Below are 20,138 nucleotides of genomic sequence, written 5' to 3'. Positions count from 1 at the left end.
TGCCTCAAGTTTTTTTGTTTTGTTTTTTGTATTCCAATAAATACCCATATATAGAAAATTTAGATTTGTCTATGCAATTGAAACATTGCTGCCTGCCATGAGCTTAGTAGAACACAGTTTTAAGAAGTGTTTCTTAAAGGAGGGGGAAGTAAATGTCTCAGTATTGAGGCAGTTAATACCAGGAAGGTTCCTTGATGTGATCCAAGTTAAGAGGTTTTTGGGTAGCATCAGGTTACTGTTTACACAGTATGAGAAAGCTGAACTTTCTTCTTCTTCCGTTCGTACCTTCCTGCCCTTTAAATGATGCTGCCACCCCAAAGGAACAAAATCTGAAGTTGCTTACCGTATTTTGATCTTGTGGTAGTAGAATAATATGCACCATGATGGAATAGAGCTGCTCTGCTTGGGGAATCAAGGGACAGCAGTTCTTTGTAGCATGGCTACCTAGTACATGTGAACTTGGCAAGGCATTTAATCTTGTGGGGTCTCCGTTTCTCTATAAAATCTGCGGGTTAGACAGTTATTAGTTGGACTACTAAAGGCAACTAAAGATTATCTTTAAGGTTTCTTCCAGCACTAAATAATATGATCCTAGGAAGTAGGTAATTATAGAACCTTTTGAAAAAGTGAGTTAAATGACATTTGAAGTGAACCAGTCTTAAAATTTTATCCTGATATCACTCACCCTTAACACTCCTTTTTTCTTGTAACTTTCATCCTTCTTTTCCGTTAATACCAAAAGGCCATACACTTTCCTATGAATTCTTTGAAATTCAGTAAGTTATAACTCATAATAGTCCAACCTCATTTTGTTCAAGACCTACTTAATTTATGTCATAGGCGTAAAATTACAACTAAATAAAATCTGTCTTTAAGAGTCTTTAGTGGTACAAATAAGATCAATTTATGTCAATAAATGCTAAATGTGATTCTCTCCAAAGCAAGAATTGAGTTTGAGGTTTCTTTTTTGAAAATTGAAATCTAAAAATACTGGTACTCTGAAATTTTAGGTAATAATCAAAATTATTTAAAGACTATACATTTTTTTTACTCTAGATATGTTTGGGAAATATCTAGCATCAAAGTGCTAGATAAATGTGAAACACTACTATTATTATTACATACAGTTTCACAACCAACTGGACATCAAAATGTTTGCCTAAGCTTGGTCTGGAGCTAAATTTTCCCCTGAAGAACAACATTAGTTACTTAACCTCCAGAATGTTCACCCTTTCTCTTTGTCACTAGCTAAAATTTGGACAGCGTTGTCACAAGGATAAATGGCCAGTCTGTATTCTGGTGGTAGTTTTGTAAGAGTGTCTCTGTGGTTTTCTAGGGTCCTTGAAATTACAGTAAATTGCTGCTTCCTTCACTTTGGTTCCCAGAGTGCTGTGTTTTAAGGTAGAATGCCTAGATGCAGAAGTGAAGAGCCGTAAATCCCAAACTAATGGTTCTTTAAAGTTAACATTTGAGAAAGTGGACTCTTGTGCCCCATGAAGTGGCTACTTTTCTGAAAGCACATTCTAAGTGTTCTTAATCTTCAGGAATGGAAGTATTCAGTGTGACCTAGGGGAGCTGTTTTCCTCAAATTTGAATTATACAAATCAAACTATCATCTCAATCTCAGACAATTTGTGGATGGATGTTCTTATAACTGTAAAAACAAAACTCTAGAAATCATGATGTCTGTATTATAATCCAGAGCTCTTTTTGTTCCCTTCCAAACAAATGTAAGCATACAGGGAAATGGTTAACTGAGGTTTCTAGTCATGTATATGGATTAATGTTTATACCATTAACATCTTTAAGGAAAAAAAATACCTCAAACACTTTAGTCTCTTTCTAGAAATAATCAGTAAATCTAGTCTTTTACAAAAGAGTTGACTTTACAAAGCTAAAAGATACCTTTGAATACTAAATAAGATTACATGATTTAATGATGACATTGTATTTTTAGCCCTCCCTTCACTCACTCACTCTTTTGTTAAGTCATTTTTCAGTCATGTCTGATTCTGTGACCCCATTTGGGGTTACCTTGACAAAGATACTGGTGTAGTTTGCAGGTTTGTTCTTCAGCTCGTTTAACAGATGAGGAAACTGAGGCAAACAAGGTTGAGTGACTTGCTCAGGGTCCCATAGCTAGTAAGCATCTGAGGCCAGATTTGAACTCAGGAAGATGAGTCTTCCTGACTTCTGTCCCAGTGCTATGCACCATGGCGCCACCTAGCCGCCAGACTTCAGCCAGACTGGTTTATTTGCTGTTCCTGCTTTCTCCATTCCATGTCTTGGCACAGGCAAAATTGATGCAATGCTGAATGCTCCATGCTAGGAATATACTGTCCCCTCACCCCCCCTGATTGGCATCTCCAGCTTTCTTCAAAGCTCTGCTCAAGTACCACCTTGAGCAAGAGGTCTTTACTGACCCCCTCAGCTACTAGTAGGGCCTATTCCCACAAAGTAAAAACAGTTTACTTTCTATTTATTTATGTGTAGACATACACATCATGTTTATGTGCCCCAGCCCCTTGCACAGTGCATGGCATATTACTAGTCACAGAGTAAATGTTTATTGATTTGTGCATATTTTGGATTAGGTTAAATTCATTTAAATCATTTAAAATTTTGTTCAGGAGAATAAGTAAATCACAACATGTAGCAAATTTAGATATCCTGATGATATATTGAAAAGCCTTTGTTCTATATTTTAATATGATTCTGTAAAAAGTAATTACAGATTTTTCTTTGAGGACCTACGTCTGGTCTCAGCAGAGATTAACAATCAGAAAAGAAACATTTAGTAAATGTCTGCTTTGCCCAAAGTGCTGGGCCAGGTTCTGTGGAACTTGCAAAATGTGGCTAAAACACCGTCCCTGACCTTGGAGCTTCCAGAGCTAGACTGTGCATGCCAAGGGGAGAGAGACAGACACATTTCATGTTTTCAGTTGAAGTTATAGTTGAAAGTACTATAAGCTTTTTTCATATATTTTTAGAGCCCTCTCTTCCTTCAAGATGCAGCTATTATCCCCTCCATCTCCAACCACCTTATGTTTATTTTGTAGGTATTTATTCACATATACGCATTCACCCCCACCCCCACATTTCTCCCCCTATGTGGAATGTAGGCTTTTTGAGAGTAGAGGCTCTTCCATTCTTTGGATTCCATCATGCCAGGCCCAGAATAGGTGTTTAGTAAACACTTATTGGTTGAATGTGTTCCCTGTGTCTTTTCAGATATCTGCACAAGGATCTGAATTATCCTCAGAAGCATGCAGAGACTTAGGCTTCTCCAGCAATTTGCTGTGTAGCTCTTGTGATCTTCTTGGACAGTTTAGCTTAACTCCGCTGGATCCTGACTGCAGAGGGTGCTGCCAAGAAGAAGCACAGTTTGAAACCCGAAAGGTAATTTCAAGACTTCTCATTACAGATTTAAGTTGAGATGAGTTGAAAAGGTTGATAACCTATTTGATAATTTGAAATGGGAGTGGGGGTTGGGGGGAGGAGTTGAAATTTGTCAAAAAAGGAAATTCAACCAACATTCATAACAGTGCTGTGCTAGGATTCTAGAGGCAAAAACAAAAGTATCCCTGCCATTGAGAACCTAGTGGTATATCCTATTAAGGCATACAACATGTCCATTCATAAATAAAAACAACATAATTTGAGGAGGGAGAGAGCAGTGAAGTATCATAAAAGATGTGACTTTTAAAGTGATCCTGAAGAAAACCAAGATCTCTAAGAGGCAAAATTTAGGAAAGACTGCACCCCAGTCCTGGGAGGAACAGGATAGTCTGGGTCAAAACTTTAGAGATGGAATTCCAAATTGGCAGAACATTTAATAGACCAGTTTGGCTAGAGTGGAGATTACATGAAAAGAAATGATGTAGAAATCTGAAAATCCAGTTTGGAGTCAACTTGTGTCACTTTAAATGTGAGGCCAAGAAATTGGTATTTTAATAGCCCAGAAGAACTAGTTAAAGATATTAGCAACAACTTGTGAAGGAACTAGAAATAGAAGAGAAACTTGGGGGACATGTGATAGCTAACTTCAGTTTTTTTAGGCACTATCTAGATTGTCAAGGGACTATCAAAACTAGACTTGTTGTTCTTGGGCCCCAAAGGAGAGAACTGAAAGCAAAAGATGGTGGTTGGAAAAGGGCAGATCTAGGCTTGATGTAAGAAAAATATGGTGACAGTTTTAAAAGACCAGAGGCAGAATAGACTGCTCTTAATGGAGGTCTTCAAAGATAGCCACTTTTTAGGAACAAGGTGGAAGAGATTCTTTTTCAGGTTATAGGTTGGACTCAGTAGCCAACAAAGTCCCTTCCCGCTCTGAAAGTGTGGCATTCAGATCTTAGATTATTTTGCCAACCATTTGAAAAACAGGAGAAAGGAGTTTTAGGGATAAGGAGTAATATAAGCAAGAAATGGTAAAGAATTGAACTAGGACAATGGCTCTGTGAGCGGAAAGAGAGAAACATTGAAGAAGAAATGGGGTTTGTGGGTATTGAGGACTTTTTATTTGGTTATGCAGAGTAGGTTAGGAGAAGACTTTTTTTCTGAGTTTAAAAAAATATTAAAAATGCATCTTTAAAAAAGAACGTTATCATGATGGGTTCCTGCCAAGACACCTTCCTGAGAGATAGGTAGACTGCCCGGCTCTTATGTGTGTACACAAGCAAAAACATGACATCTGTTCCAATCTGAATAATGATGATAAAAAAAAAAAAACAGTGAGAAACTACAGTTACGTGACTTCTTCCACCCCAGTAATACACAAAAATTCAGACAGAAGTCCACAGGCAGTAGGAATCAGGACCCTTCCAGCAAAGCCCAAAGGCAGCAAGAAGGGAAGACTCCTGTAAAAGAACCCCAGAGTGATCAGAAGGCTTCAGGGTAAGAACCTGGGGATTCATCAGGAATTCCCCCAGGAATAACAGTAACTAGTGTGGCACTATAGCACTTAGCCTGGAATAACCTCAGCCCAAGGGCTCTAAAGACCATAACACTGTGATCTTTGACATCAGAAAGGGTCCTGAAAATACAGCTTCCTGAATCTCAAAGATCCAGGAGGGCCTAACCTTGGGAGGTTGAAGTCAGTGGAAGAACCCAGGCTAAGACAAAGCAGTGTCAGCCTTCTTGTATAGAAGAGTGGTAGGGGGCAGAGCCTGACCTTTTCACAATGTTTCAGTTCAGGAACTAAAGCTGCAGTGGAGAGATGAGTTCATCAGAGAAATCAGGGCAAACCTAGAGATCCTCGTAAAGACGACAGTCAGAGACTCAAAAGGGGAAAAAATAGATTTCTCAGAAGGAATACCTGAATACCTAGAAGAATGAAGCAAAAGATTTTGTTAATGAAATAAAGGTGAGGGGTGGAGATTAATAGAATGGGTTTTTTAGAAGAGAAATTGGTAAACCTTTCCCAAGAAATGAACTCACTGAGAGCTAGAATAAAGCAGACAAATCAATGACTCCATGAGACAGCAAGAAATATTAGAACAAAACCAAAAGATTAAAATGAAAAAATATATATATAAGGTACTACATCAAAAGCAACTGACCTGGAAAACAGATCAAAGGGAGATAACATTGGACTTGCTGAAAGCTGTGTTTAAAAGACGGGGGGAAAAGGGAGCCTAGACGCTATATATAAAGGAAGCGTCAGTGAAAACTGGCATCTTCTACCATAAACTAGAGGAGCTCCTCTTGGGATACAGCAGCAAAAGAAGTAGGCTTACAGTCAAGAATCACTCACTTTCAAACACATGATATAATACTATGGGGGAGAAAGACCTGGGGGGGAGGGGGTTAGATGGGGAAGACTTGCAAGCATTTCTAACAAAAAAAAAAAATTAGAGCAGAGTTGCCACTTTGAAATGCTAGATTTCTAGCATTTCTAGTCCAGAGAAATCTAGAAAAGGTATTTCAGCAATTGGAAAGGACATGTATGGTGATGTAGTATTAACACTGGTGGGAGAAGGAGAAACAAATGTCCTTTCAGAACTTAATGTCTTTGAAGGATATTGAGGGAAATTCCATAAGAAAACCAAAGGTCTTGGGGATGAATGGTTCAGTTCTTAGGGTTTCAAGAAGGAAAAGAGGAGGGAGAATAAAAGATCGCTACATAGAAAGGAGGAAAGAGAGGGTAGAAAGTACAAGACTTTCTTCATTGAGGTTTGTGAGTGGAAAAGGATATACAAGCATGGAAAACGGAAGGACAGGGAGTGGGCACTGGATGACCTTCCTGCTGCTTCTTAAACAAGACAGCCCATGTGTCAGCTCTGGACATTTTCTCTGACTGCACCTAGGCCTGGAATGCCTTCCCTCCCTCATTTCTGCTTTCTGGATTCCTTTGAGACCCACATAAAATTCCACTGTCTATAGGAAACTTTTCTGGATCCCCCCCTTAATGCTAGTGCCCTTCCTGTATTGATTATCTCCAATTTATGCTATATATATATATATATATATATATATATATATATATATATATATATATATATGCAGTGTATTTGTACATAGAATGTTTAGATGTTGTCTCCTCCCACATACTGAGCTTCTGGAGAGCAGGCACTACAGTTTGCCATCCTTTGTATCCACAGGGCTTTAGCACAGTGCCTGTGCTAAGTTCAGTGACTGATGGTGAGCTCTCTTAGCTGTGACTGCCTCTGTTCAGCATTGTCCTCACCCTTCAGGAGCTTAGAAGACAAGATGCAAGCATGGTACAGATACGCACTTGTAATTGTCCAGAGACAGACTAAGTGCTCTGAGAAATAGCTTCAGTGGTGAAGATGGGGAAATGCTGGTTGATTTGACAATCTAAATACTAATGAGTCTGTTCTGGCTAAATTGGTTAGTAGCCTAAGACATTAATTTATACAATAAAACACTCAGCTTGGGGCATACTTTGCAGTTTAATGATTGAATATTTTCCTGATAGATAGCTCCAGTAAATTCAGTTGTTTATATTTCATATTCACTGTTATCTTCTTTAACACAGTGTATTTCACACAGTGAACACTTTTTTTAAATCAATAACTGACTAAATTCAATCCATGCTAGATCTCATGTTTTTTCTTCACTCTTAGTCCTTTCCATCTAGGTCTTTAAAATCTCTTTATGACCTCTTTATAACAATGCCTCATAGATTTAGGTAATTGATGTTTTTGTATTTCATGGTAATAAACCTGCTGATCCTGAAACTTTAAGCTTAAGAGCCTAAAAGTACCACTAGAATCTATAAAAATCTCATAGCTCAAGTCAGCTCCTCATTTAAGACAGAAAGGACATTAAGATAAGCACAGAAATAATACTTCAGGCTGTGGGACTTAATGCTGTACATCCTTGGAATGTGAACACAAAATAAAATTTGGTATTTTACTGCAGATTGATTCACCTGTCATTAAACTTAGTCCCATAAACCAGCTGGATTTTTCATCAGCAACCTTCAAAACCAAGTATTTGGTCCTGGCTTAGTAAGGTCCATTAGAAAGATTAAGTGTCTTACAACAACAAGTAAAAATACTGTCTAATACTACATATGTTGGCATAGAAGAAAACCACACCATTTGCAGATTTAAAGATCAGATATTTAGAGAAATTAAATGTTACCAAGCAATTAATTTTGTCTCTTAACAACATACTTTGCAGGTATATTATCTGTTAAGCAAGTCACTTTCAGTAATGCTGATTCATTGACATCTTTTTATCCTCTTCCAGAAATGTTTTCTTAGAGAAAATTTAGTGTTTAAAAGTCAGACATTAGATAGTATCTTAGAACAACTATTATTCACAAAAAAGTAAAGCATCACTAAAATACTTTTAACATTTTGAAATTGTTCCATTATGCCTCCTTCCTGTTTTAACTCTTTTTCATGATCAATCAACAAACATTTGGTTAACACTGTATACAAGTACTGAAGAAACATGTACAAAAAGTAGTAACTTCAGGTAATTCACCTTTCACATCACACTACGTTCCTTTCAGTAATGTTCTTGAATGAGATCATCTTTTTGTTTATTTACTTCTATAGCATTGTCAGTTATGACACTAATTTCCCAAACTTTCTGAACTTTCTCCTTTGCCATGACGTGTCTTTGCGAAACTGGGTTTCAGTGGCTGCAGTGAAAGAGAAATGAGGGTGGCAGTCATCCGTCTGATTCCAAGTGTTGAGCAGTTGTGCAGTGTTCACAGACACACACACATTCCATTAATAAGTCATTGTGATTATTTGAGAATCAAATAAAAATAATATTTTTTCTTTAAATTTACATGTATAATTTTTTTTCAGAAAGGATACTAAATTGTTAGGACATAAATATTTACCAAGTTGCCTGAACCTAAATACTTGATAAACAGAACTCTTGGATGTTTCTTTTGGCCTAAGAGTGCTGCGAAAAAATTCCCGAGACTCCAAGAGTGTGAATTAGGAAAGTTTGTTAGTTTTTGATTTGAATGATAAAACATCAGTCATTTTGATGTCCTGTTAACTAAAAGAATTACCATTGCAGAATATCAGCTGCAGAACTGGCTTTACCCAAAAAAGGCATAAATCAGGAATTCATACCAACAGCTGTTGGAGAAGCTCCAGTGAGATAATGGAATATGCAAGCACCTTCCACTTAAAGCACCATGTAAATGCCATTAGCCAACAGTCACCAGGCCTCTGCTCCTCTGGCGATAACGTCATTCCCTGAACCTTCTACTGCAGCCCCACTGAGCTCAAGCAGTGTTTGTAGAACAGTTCAGGGGAGTGCTTATAAATGTTCAGTAAATATCAGTTTAAAAAGTGTGTGCACATACTTTAAAATTGAATCTCCATTATTAGTACTTAAGCCTAAACAAGCAACAAAACCAATCAAACCTTGATTTGTAGGTTTGAGGTGTAAATGCTCACACTGCAAATTTAACAGTCTACTCTCAAGGAGGTTAGAGCTGGCTCCAGCACACTCATCCTTGCATATCATAGAACCTTAAAACCATTCACCACTCAGGGCAGGGATTTCTTTTGCAGTATCCCTGAGTATCCCTAATAGTCCTCACTATCTCTCCAAGCAGCAGTTCTCTTGTTGGACAGCTCTGTTTGGTAGAGCTAATTGAGTTTCAGCTGTTTCTCTCTTAATTCTTACTGATTGGCCCAGTGGATCATGGGGTTTAAAACTACAAGGACCTTTAGAAATCATCTAGGCCAGCCTCTTCCTTTTGCAGAAGAGCAGTCTAGAAACGGTTAAGTGACTTTCCCAGGATGGTGGACATTGTATCACTTCCTTAACAAGGAAGAGCAAACTAGAATTTAGCCCTTGGTCTTCTTTTTAAGCCTGGGTTCCATTCACCACAAGGGGATGATCTACCCCCCTTTTACCATCTGGAATCAGACAAAGCATGTCCTCCCATACGTTCACTTTAGAGGATCTCCCCAATGTGTTGGCAGCTCTCCTCACTCACCAGCTCATCTTCTTTTCACTCAGTCCATTTTTCATCATCCTTTACAACACCCTCCTTTATAATATTTGTAATTTGAAGCTTGCTCTAGCACCCAAAGCTTTGGAGGAAGGGGGATGGAGGAGGGAGCGAACCTTACTTGTATTGCTCAAGAGACGTTAGCATTTTGTAGCTCACAGCCGTACAATAGCATGCTATTTTAATATTATTTAATGATTAATTAATGATATTTAATAGTATGCTGTTAAAAATGTGGTCTTCTTTTTCAAGGAAAAGTTGCCACTTTTAAAAGACCTGACCTTTGCAGTTCCCTAAAAACAATTCAGCCCAGTTCTTCCTTCTAGTGGATTCTAGGCGTAACTCGTTACCCATTTTCATTGCTTATCCAAGGTGAATATATGGATGGCTAAGACCAGTAGGGTGTCCACTCAACTCAGTATTCCAATATGAACAAAAAGTAATTCTTCATTCACTTAGTGATTCTCATGTAAGTCACTATGTCAGACTCTTCAGAATAATTACTGATTTCATTTCAGACCTGGACTAGTTTAAAAAACACTGTACTTGATGGGCGTTTTGAAGTTTCATTCAGCCCCAAGAGTCTTATTTTGTTTTATTTCATGTATTTGTCTTATTTCTGTAGCCATATGTGTTGCTTGAGGACAGGGTCTGTATCATATCCCCTGGGGGCCTTGAAAACACAACTTGTTCGATTGCCATTCTAGAAAATTTTATTGGAACATCTCCATAGTGCTGGCAATGGAATTTGTGTCATTGTTAATCGTAAATTTATCATACCATGCTTTAAGATACATTCTTTTGGGTATTTGAACAACTAATCCCTTTTAGAAAGGGCCTAAGATGAATCTTCCTGGTGCTGAAGCCTGCATTCTGCTGGGCTCCACCGTCTTTTTGTTGCCACCTGGGTAGTTAGCAAGTTGAATTCTTCTGAGAGCGTGGTGTTACATGATTAGGAGCCACCAAGGATGTCAGGGAATGATAATGCAGGAAACATGCCTTATATTCAATAAAAGGGGGGGGGGGGGGAGTCTGTGATTTGTATTTTCATGTTTTAAGAGTTAATTTTGGCATAGGAAAAATAAAAAAAAATTGTTGGATAATCTCTAAGACATTTATCCTGATCCATAATAAGAGAAAACATTTTATAAAATAAATTAGTCAATCCAAACTTGCAGTTCACTTGGGTTGCCCACAGAGGTATACTTTAGTTTCAGGGTGTCTGGTGTTTCCATGCACAAGAAGACTTGTGGGACACATGGAAGTTCTGTCACAGAGCTTTAAGCAACATGTGACAAGGAGGTGAAGGTCCTTTGGAGCTCCTTGCCTTCTTCATGCTCTTTTCTGCTTCTTCTACCGCATATTGCTTCTCCCTATTTCCTGGTGCTTTGAGTCTAATTTAAAACGGAAAGTTTTCATGAAATTTTTCATTTCATTACAGTGTTTTGATTTCAGATAACCTTTAAAAGTTTGATCAGATTTTGTCACTGCAACTGTCCAGCAATTTTCCATAGTTTTTAGGAACATGAGCCCTGTGTATCTCAAGATTCAACTGTAATTTAGGCACAGGTCAAACCAAACAATATTTTAAGTAGTTGATTTAATTCTCATATAACTAGGCCAGTATATTTGGTTCTAGTTAACTTATATTGGAAACTTAATGTCCAAATAATTCAGAAAGTGACTTATGTGACATTACTCAAAACAGCTGCACATTCAGAGCTGCATCTTACCAGAAGCACTTTGCTTCTGGTGTAAAACATAGAAATGGAGGTGAGACTAACTGTGTGTGAAATTGTAGTCAATGAAAACATTTCACAGCTGCTTAAAATAGCTGCTCTCACGTGTTTCTGTATACTATGTGGTCTCTTCAGTGAAAACAGAAATGTAAACTCATGTTCTTAAAGATGCCACTCAGTAATTATCATGTTAAATAAACTCTTACTACCAAGGTAAAAGCTGAACTGTTTTATTATTAAATATATCTAGTGCTTGTCTTTATTTCCGTTTCCTAATAGGATCACCAGGCCTGCTGTAGTCTTAACAGTGGGAAATGATGTTCAGCAGTACCAGCGTTGTGCTACTAAGCTCTTTGTGTATCATTTTATGTGAGCGACGTCAGTCTTTAAATTTATCTTATGGAGTTATTTTATGGACCCCTGGATGCAGTTTAAATTTACCTTTAAATGTATTACTTTTAACATTTAAATATAATGTCAAGTTGTCAGCTAAGAAAAACATATTCTATGTGCAGCTTTATTGTGATCGGCAAACAAAGCTCAGCCACTTGTTTTCTTAGAACTTTGAACAGGAACTTGAGGTGCCATTCCTGTAAATTGTCATGTTTAATAAATAAGCAATCACTGGGATGAGCTCTTTATGAAGAAAATCGTTTCTTCAAATTGGGAAGAAAGTACAAGCTTACGTTGATTCTACTTTATTTTATATCAGCTGCATATTTAATTCTTAGTATAGAGCAAAAGCATGGGGTGCTTTTTTTTACTTTAAATTTGTATAAAGAGCTGCTTTTGAACAGAGTGTGAGACAGTTTAATTTCTTTTTGATAATATAATTTCATGAGTCATGGAATTTAAAATGATTCTGATGTTTACTATTTTTGTAGTGTTTTAAGGAAGAAGCATGAAATTTAGCCCCACTTTTTAATAGTTTTACCTTTTTAATGTTCTGTTGATGCCTTATCGCTTACCCACATGTACCACAAAGTCACTCCTTCTTTGTAACAAAGAAAAGGTTGAGCTAAAACAAGTAGCACAGTACCTGCATCTGGCAGCATATATAACATTCTGCGGGCCCTCTCTCTTCAAACTAGAAGGGACCTTGGAGGTCACCTCATGACCCCTTCATTGTACAGGTAAGAAAACTGAGTCTCCAGAGAGAATTATGTTACTTATTTGTTCTCCAGGACCAAGGCCGGTCATTACTGCTGTTCAGATGTACCAGTTTCCTTTTCCTGTTCTTTGAATCTGTCTTTTTAAAGTTTTCTTTAAAGTAGCTTATTACTCTCCATAGATTTTTGAACTAGAGGAAACTTTATATGTTTTCTAGGCCAAACCCATCACTTTTTAGATGAGGAACTTGCCCATGGTCGGTCAATTATGAGCATTTTATTAAGCACTTACTATGTTCTAGGCCCTACACACAGGTAGTAAGTTAGAGCCAGACTCAGACCCAAGTCTCTGCACATATCCTTCCACTATCCCACATTTCCATGGCATGGTTATTTTTACTCCAGTTCTATCCTTTGCCATAATTAATTGGTTCCCAATCCCTGATCCTCAGTTTCTTACTTACATGATTCAGAACAGTAGGAACATGTTTACAACACTTAAGTATTATGGAGCTTGCAGCATTTTTTACAGCCTCTCTTTTTAAACTTCATGTCACAAAACCAGTATGCCCTAAATTTTTTCATCCCTTAAAGATGGAAAGGAAAGACAAGAGCAGTGGTTTTCTTTTGTTTCAGCCATTTGGTAAGTGGACAGTTTTAAAAAATAATGTCTTGATGACATTAGTTTGAGGTTAGGTCATGAGAAGAGGAAAGACAAAATTCAAGTGAAGCAACAAGAGGGAACTTGATACAAGACCGTGGTGGGAGGAGGTTCAGAACAGGCTCTCCTCATTAAGTTGGGGGGTTGGGGGGAGCTAGCTATGCGCTTGTTTCATTAGCTCCCTCCTAACTTCATCCCATTCATCAGATACCAAGTGAAATCTTCATCAATGGAAGGCACTGTCCTCAGACCTGTGAAAATGCAAGGTGGCAGGTCCCCATCCTAACTATGTCCTGCTGCAAGATTTGCTGGTATTTGACTCATAGTAATTCTGTGAGTTAGGTATGGATACAGGGATGGTTAGAGGTAGCCAAGCACTGCAGTGGATAGTGTTGGAAGACCTGATTTCCATTCCTAACTGGCACACTTGTTGGTATGACCCTGACCCTGAGCACGGAAGGTAATCTTCATCTTTAAAATGGGGGTAATAGCAGCTACTTCACAGGGTTTGTTATGAGGATTAAATGAGATAACATGCTTAAAGTGTTTTTATCTGAGAACAAAATCCATAACTGAAGTAATTTAGGAGTGTAAGTCATCCAACAGAAGGGAGAACTGAAAAGGAGAAGGCATAGCCCCCACCTTACCCCCCCCAAGTGTCTCCAAGTTAAAAGAGAAATAAAACAATAGCTGTTTGGCCAGCATGGAAGTAATTCCAGATAAGGCAGTTTTCTTGAGATGTATAATGGGGGAAAACCACATTATGTTCCTTGCATCAATCTTTGGATCTGGTTGGGTTTCTTGTCAAGTCTCCGAGCAACAGATTTGGTTTCCCAGCCATTTAGTCTAGGTTCAAACAGTGCCATAAAGTTTTCCCAAAGTGCTTTGCAAACTTTAAGGTGCTCTATCAATGTTAGATTCTATCCTTTTTTAACTGACAAGGAAACTGAGTCTCAGGTTTCTTAATTCCACAGTACACAGTTACTGTGACTCCAACCAGGTGCTCAGGACTCCATGTGCTACACCAAGCTGCCACTCTAAAAACTTACCTCATTGGGGCCCAGGGGTGGCCTTGGCTTTGTTGCCTCACCAACTTGGAGGTAAAGCTACCTTTCAAGTGAAGCCTTTCCCTCCTCCTCTGATTGCAGTGATAGGCCTGTCTGCTCCCAACATAATCAAAAGTGTTGAGTAGCTTTCTAAGCCCTCCCAGGTAACTGAACAATAGGCGTCAGTACCATGTTCTCCCAGACTCCTTTGCCTACTCGCAAAGCCCAAATAAAGAAAAGAGGCAGAAGTGCAGTTAGGTCCATCCAGATCTCACTGTCTAGCACAGAGTGGTTTTCTAAGGGACCAAGCCCTCTTTCAGTGAATACATTCTGAATGAACTGTAACAAAATTTTCAGTGGTATACAATGATTTCTTTATAAGATTTTGTCTTTTTTTTTTTTAAAGTCAACAAAATTGAAGGGGCGTGTGTAAAATTTAACTGAACACCCTCAGAGGCTGGCTGTGTATGAAGCATTATGTTCGTGGAGAGGGGGTACAAACAGCAATGTAAGCTAGCTTCTGTTTACAGGGAATTTATAGCCTATTAGAGGTATACAGTATTGCACATAGAAAAACTACAGGGTAATTGGAAGAAGCAGAGAGTCCTGATAGTTTGGGAGGCCAAGGGGTGACTTGTGATCTGATGGGTCACCAAGTACAAAGAGCATGCCTACCTCATTTTCCTCATTTATCAATTACGGGAAATAGTTGCTTGGAAAGGGGGCCTGGGCTCAAATCTCAGTGCCGCTACATCTACTTGGGTGACTTTAGAGAAATAGTATTATTTCTCTGTACCTTAGATCTGTGAAACAAGTCAGTGAATGTTTTATTAGATGCCTACTATGTGCCAGACACTGCTCAGTGCATAGCCAGCACAGTTCAATGTTCAAAGAAAACAAGAGAGCCATATGAGCAGAACATTGATCTGGAAGACAGGATGTTTTGTGGAGATTATAAATTTCCCAGAATAACATGACAAGTTAAAAAACCTGAATACTATAATACATGAAAGCAGTCTAAAACTTTTGAAAACAAAAAACAAAGGGCCAATCAAAGAATCTACAAATCTCCTTCAGAAACAGAAGCTATCTTACAAACTCCAAGACACACATTGTGGTTAAATTTAACAGTTCCAGTGATTGATAGGTAGATGCTGGGGAATAGAAAAATGAAATGCTATCCCTGCTCTCATGGAGTTTATAGTCCTGCAGGGGGACACCCCTTTTCTCCAGCAGTACCTCTACCATCTGTCTCTCCCCCCACTCATATGTCCACAAAAGTTAGCCAGCCAACGAAGAACTCACACAAGCTGTATTAATAGTAAGGGAGTTTTCACTCTTTTGCAGAGTTCTAGATTAGAAGTAATAGGGCCCAGGTTCAGATTCCACTTAATACATGCCAGGTTCAGATTCTTCCACTTATTACATGCCTGGCCTTTACCTTTCCAGGCCTCAGATGCCATATTTAGGAGGAAGGGCTTGAACTAAGCTCTAATGTCCTTTCCAGCTTTCAGTCTCTGATCCTATGATCGTAAGTGAACCTTGCACCAGACCCTGCATTTAAATGGTGACACACAATATGTCAGCAGTAACGCTAGACCATGGGTACCATCCTCAGAGAACACAATTCAGAGATTAATCTTTACTGCAGCAGACAGATAGGAAACTATCCAGGCGTGCTCACTGAAAGTCGTGGTGTCCACTTTTCTTCCAACATCTTGTTGCCTAACATCTCTCCTCCGTGTAGGGTCTTCCTCCAACCACTACCATACATCCATGTACTCATCCATCTTCCTACCTTGAGATGATTTTAATGAAGATAAAGCACAAGTTCAATTCATAATGAACACATTTGAGGATATTTATAACATAATAGTGTTAACCGCTGATCTAGTCATTTTCTTTTGTCTCTGCTACAAACTGAGTCATTTATATCTCTTTTTTCCCCACTAAGTAGTTCAATAAAATAGTTTTTTGTCTACAAACAAGCATAGAGAATTTTCCTATTGTGTTCCAGTTTAATGAAATGGCAACAGCAGTAGAAGTTAACAAATACAGTATTGTTGGCTTTTTAAATGATTCAGAGAACCTATATAATATACAAAGTCTCCTTTGTCCAGTGATATAAATGAACTTGATTGAATTGTGCCTACCTCTTTAGTAGGGAAATAGCATAGGCCAGCTATTTGTCCCAGCATGAATATGAACCTTTGGGTTGTTACACAAGATTTTAATTATGGCAGAGTTACAATTCAGACATAGACACAGAAAGAATTTTGCTTTTTTCTATATATGAAACCTTCTGGTGGGCCATATATGTGTTCCATACTTAAAGGAAATTGTATAATCTTATAAATACGCTTGCCAACAATAATCAGTCAGCAGAAATTTTATTCAAAGTAGAAGAGTACATTGTTCAAGAGTTCGAACAGATGTGAGATATACAATGATTTTGTGTGATTTGTCCTTCATTCTCAAAAAGGACCATGACACCAGGAAGATGACTTGCAATTGAATTGGATCTGAGTGAGGAAGGGCTGTGCAAGGTTACCAGCCTCACTTTCTCCTCCAGAGTCACCTGGGTTCAGTGACCAGATATAGGTCAGGACAATTGGAGATGGCCCAGGATGCAGTGGGAGACCTTGGCCTTTTTAACCTAGGGTCTTTCCAAGTTCTTACATTGACTGAGGCAGCACCCATTCAATGATGAGACTCTTTAAGAAGTGAGTCAAGGGATGGCCCATTTAATAAAAGTGTGTGTGTGTGTGTGTGTACATGTATGTATGTATGTTTATGTGTTTGTGTGTATACACATCAAACTGAGAGGGGAAAACCCTCAGGGTTGATGGCCAAAAGAGAAACAATCACTCTGAGCCATCAGGTCCCCAAAAATAGATACTACGTTTTATAATTGAGAGATTGTAGTAATGCCCTACTAAAATTCAAAAGTATTTAACTCAAATTTTAGTATGTCAGCTGACCATTCAAAAGTATGAATCAGTTGTCACTTTAAGAATAGCTAACATTGTTCTTCTGGGTCAAGTGACTAGCAATGTGGAGGAAATAAAAGCTAGCAGTTTATAGCACTTTAAGGTTTGCATAGAGCTTTACAAGTATTGTCTTATTTTGTCCACATAACAACAGTAGGAAGTAGGTGCTGTTGTTACACCCATCTGATACCTGAGGCCTGGAGTCTCACAACTAGTCTGAGGTGGGATTGGAATCTTGGTCTTCCTGGCTCTTAAGTCAAAATCTATCCATGGCATTGCCTTGCTACCAAGAATCTTAATAAGGTAACATGGTGTTAATCAACAGCAGAGACTGCTCGTATCGAATGTGCTCACTGGGACAGGTAGGTGGCACAGTGAATAGTACTTCTGGGCTTGGAATCAGGAGGACTCATCTTCCTGAGTTCAAATCTGGCCTCAGATGCTTAGTAACAGTGTAACTCCAGGCAAGTCACTTAATACCGTTTGCCTCAGTTTTCTCATCTGTCAAATGAGTTGGAAAAGGAAATGGCCAACCGCTCCCATATCTTTGCCAGGAAAACCCCAAATGGGGTCAGGAAGAGTCAGAAATGACTGAAGCAACTGAACAACAATGTGCGCCCTCAACACTGCTCCCTCTGCCCCCCACCCCCACACACACATAAGGCCCCACACTCTGGCAGGGCACGCAGCCCAGCCCTCCAGCTTGTGCTCTGGGATCCTCAGCAGTTTCAGAGCTGCTGCTGTCATTTCTACCGGCATAACTTGTCCCTGCCCTCACCCCACTTTTGTGTAGCAACAAGCAGCACACCGTCACTCTGCTGAGGAAGGGGAGAAAGGAAAGCTGTAAGGCATCAAGGAAGGGCACCAGCATGCATATGATGCTGCACCAGATCTGAAGAAAAAGGGCCTGGGGTCCTGCTGAGGCCATTGAACAGTTAATACCTCAAAGTGGGAGGAGAGAGATGACTCTGAGGTCCATCGCCTAAGATACCCATCATCGTGGGGTAACGTAATAATAAAAATAGTTGTTAAAAAGGATAATGGAGAAAATACTGAATCACAGGTGGGGGAAAAACTCATTTAAAAACTTAAGGGTACATTAATCAAAAGGAAAGGAAAACAGAATAGAAGGTGACTGCCAAGACATACAAATAGCTGCAAATGCTTTAAGTAAATGTTGCAAGGCACAGGCAATTGAACCAGTACATGGTGAATTTCCAAGAAAGCCTGAAACTGTAGCAGGATGTTCCACATGGTTTCAGAGAGAAACGGTAATTTTTTTTTTTTATTTTAAAGGATAAGACAGGGAAAATGGCAGAATTCTTGTCCTACACGTAGAAATAATTAGCAGAATGGAAAATCTTGAATCCACAGCTTCAAATGTCTCCAAAGAAGGAAAAGAGGGAATATGTGATTGGGAACGCAAGTATACTGAAGGGAAGGAAAATCTTCATTTCACAGAAAAAGAAGCAAAAAGCAATAATGTTAAAAGAACACAACACCTCCATGCAACCAAAAGACATTGATCGCAAACACAGGTAACACAGAGACAACTTCAGGATCATAGGCTTCCCAAAAGAACCTAAGTCAAAAAATCTGAATATGCAAGAAATAATGCAAGAAAACTGTCCAGAACTTCTGAACACACAAAATAGTGATCAGAAAAATCCACAGATCAGCTCTAGAGTGGGAAATCTATACTTCAAGCTCCAAGACTAAATTAGTTAAAATTAACAATTCTTATGACAAAACATTCTGTAAGTGACCAGGAGAAAGATCTTCAAGGAAGACCTGGGGGGGAAGGGGGAGGATTGAAAAACAAGAGTATTCTGTACCTACTAGATCAGAGTAGCTCAAAATGCTGCACAAAGTGATGTCCTGAAAACCTGGGCTTAATCATCAATGAAAAAAGGTACATTTCAATAGAAGAGACATTTAAAGCATTCCTTTTTAAAAAAACAACTTAGCTTATTCTGCTTACAAAAACGTCATACAAAAGAAACATAATAAATGTATCTAAGTATAGATACCAAGGAAAGGATAAGTACCTAAACTTGAAACTAAATTTCTCTTAAACTTGAAACTAAATTGTTAAAAACTATTAAAAGGGGAACAAAACTAGGCAGAAAGGAAGACAGTAATTAATGGTTTGGGATTTTCGGTTTTGTTTGTTTTTAGAAATAAGGACAGGTACTATTTCTAAAAGAACACAAAGGAACAAAGAAGCAAAAAGTTATGATGAAGGAACAGATCTGAAACCATGGACTAAACCTCACAACTCCCTCTGTCTACCCCTTGATTTACTGCATTTTGAAGGACTAAAAAGAAGGGGAGAGAGGAGATAGAGAATAAAGGGAGATGTGATTTATCCTAATTAAGTCAGTATTAAACAGTGAAGGGAAAATAGCTCCTGTAATTTCTCCGTAAAAAGGTCTTCAGAATGGTTAAGGTGGTAAAGGAAGAATAAAAAATTGGAAGAAAAAAGAGAAGACCTTGACTATTGCAAGAAGGAGGTCTCACATAAGAATACCCTGATGGGGAGAGAAAAAGTTAATGTTGTAATGGTAGATGGAGACCCTACAATGCATGTAATCTATATTTAGTGCTTAGTGATACCTACTCCACTTAAGGGAGCATTGTGCTTCCATGGACAAAAATTTTGCCTAGAAGATGAATCACAGCTCTCAGGAGCAACCAGCATCTGAAAGGGTGGGAGAACTTGGACCCAAAGAAGAGATTATGTGGCTAATGGGGGGTGATCATGGGGAGCATATGGCGTAAAGTTGGACAGCATGAACAGGAACCCCAGGAAATTTCCAGCCCATGGAGATAAAATAATGAAATCTTCAATAATGAACAGGTCAGAGAAGAAATCATAGAAACAGTAGTTAATATGAAAGACAACGATCATGATGAAACTACACATCAGAATTTCTGGGGTGCAGCTAAAGTAGACTTTAGGGGAACCTTATATCTAAAAACATGCATTAGCAAATTAGTAAAGAAGAGTACTGATGAACTGAGTATGCATTTTTAAAATATAGCCAACAAATCCAAAATAAGCACATGAATGTGAAAATTAGAGGACAAATAGGTTAATTGAAAACTAAAAGGAATATAGAAATTATAAAACTAA

At 38.5% G+C, this 20,138-nt stretch overlaps 1 protein-coding gene across 1 annotated transcript in view; it reads left to right on the top strand.

Moving 5' to 3' along the window:
- Nucleotides 1–20,138, top strand: part of SELENOF (selenoprotein F) — a 38,654-nt gene that overhangs the window by 2,372 nt on the left and 16,144 nt on the right. Inside the window, exon 2 of the mRNA XM_072648972.1 lies at nt 3,232–3,399. Coding sequence (XP_072505073.1) covers nt 3,232–3,399 — 168 coding nt within the window. The remainder of the gene's footprint in view (nt 1–3,231; nt 3,400–20,138) is intronic.

The sequence above is a fragment of the Notamacropus eugenii genome, chromosome 2 (genome assembly GCF_028372415.1).
Source record: "Notamacropus eugenii isolate mMacEug1 chromosome 2, mMacEug1.pri_v2, whole genome shotgun sequence".
NCBI lineage: Eukaryota > Metazoa > Chordata > Mammalia > Diprotodontia > Macropodidae > Notamacropus > Notamacropus eugenii.
The sequence above is the reverse complement of the archived record's forward strand: the minus strand, read 5'-3'. Positions and strand labels throughout refer to the sequence as shown.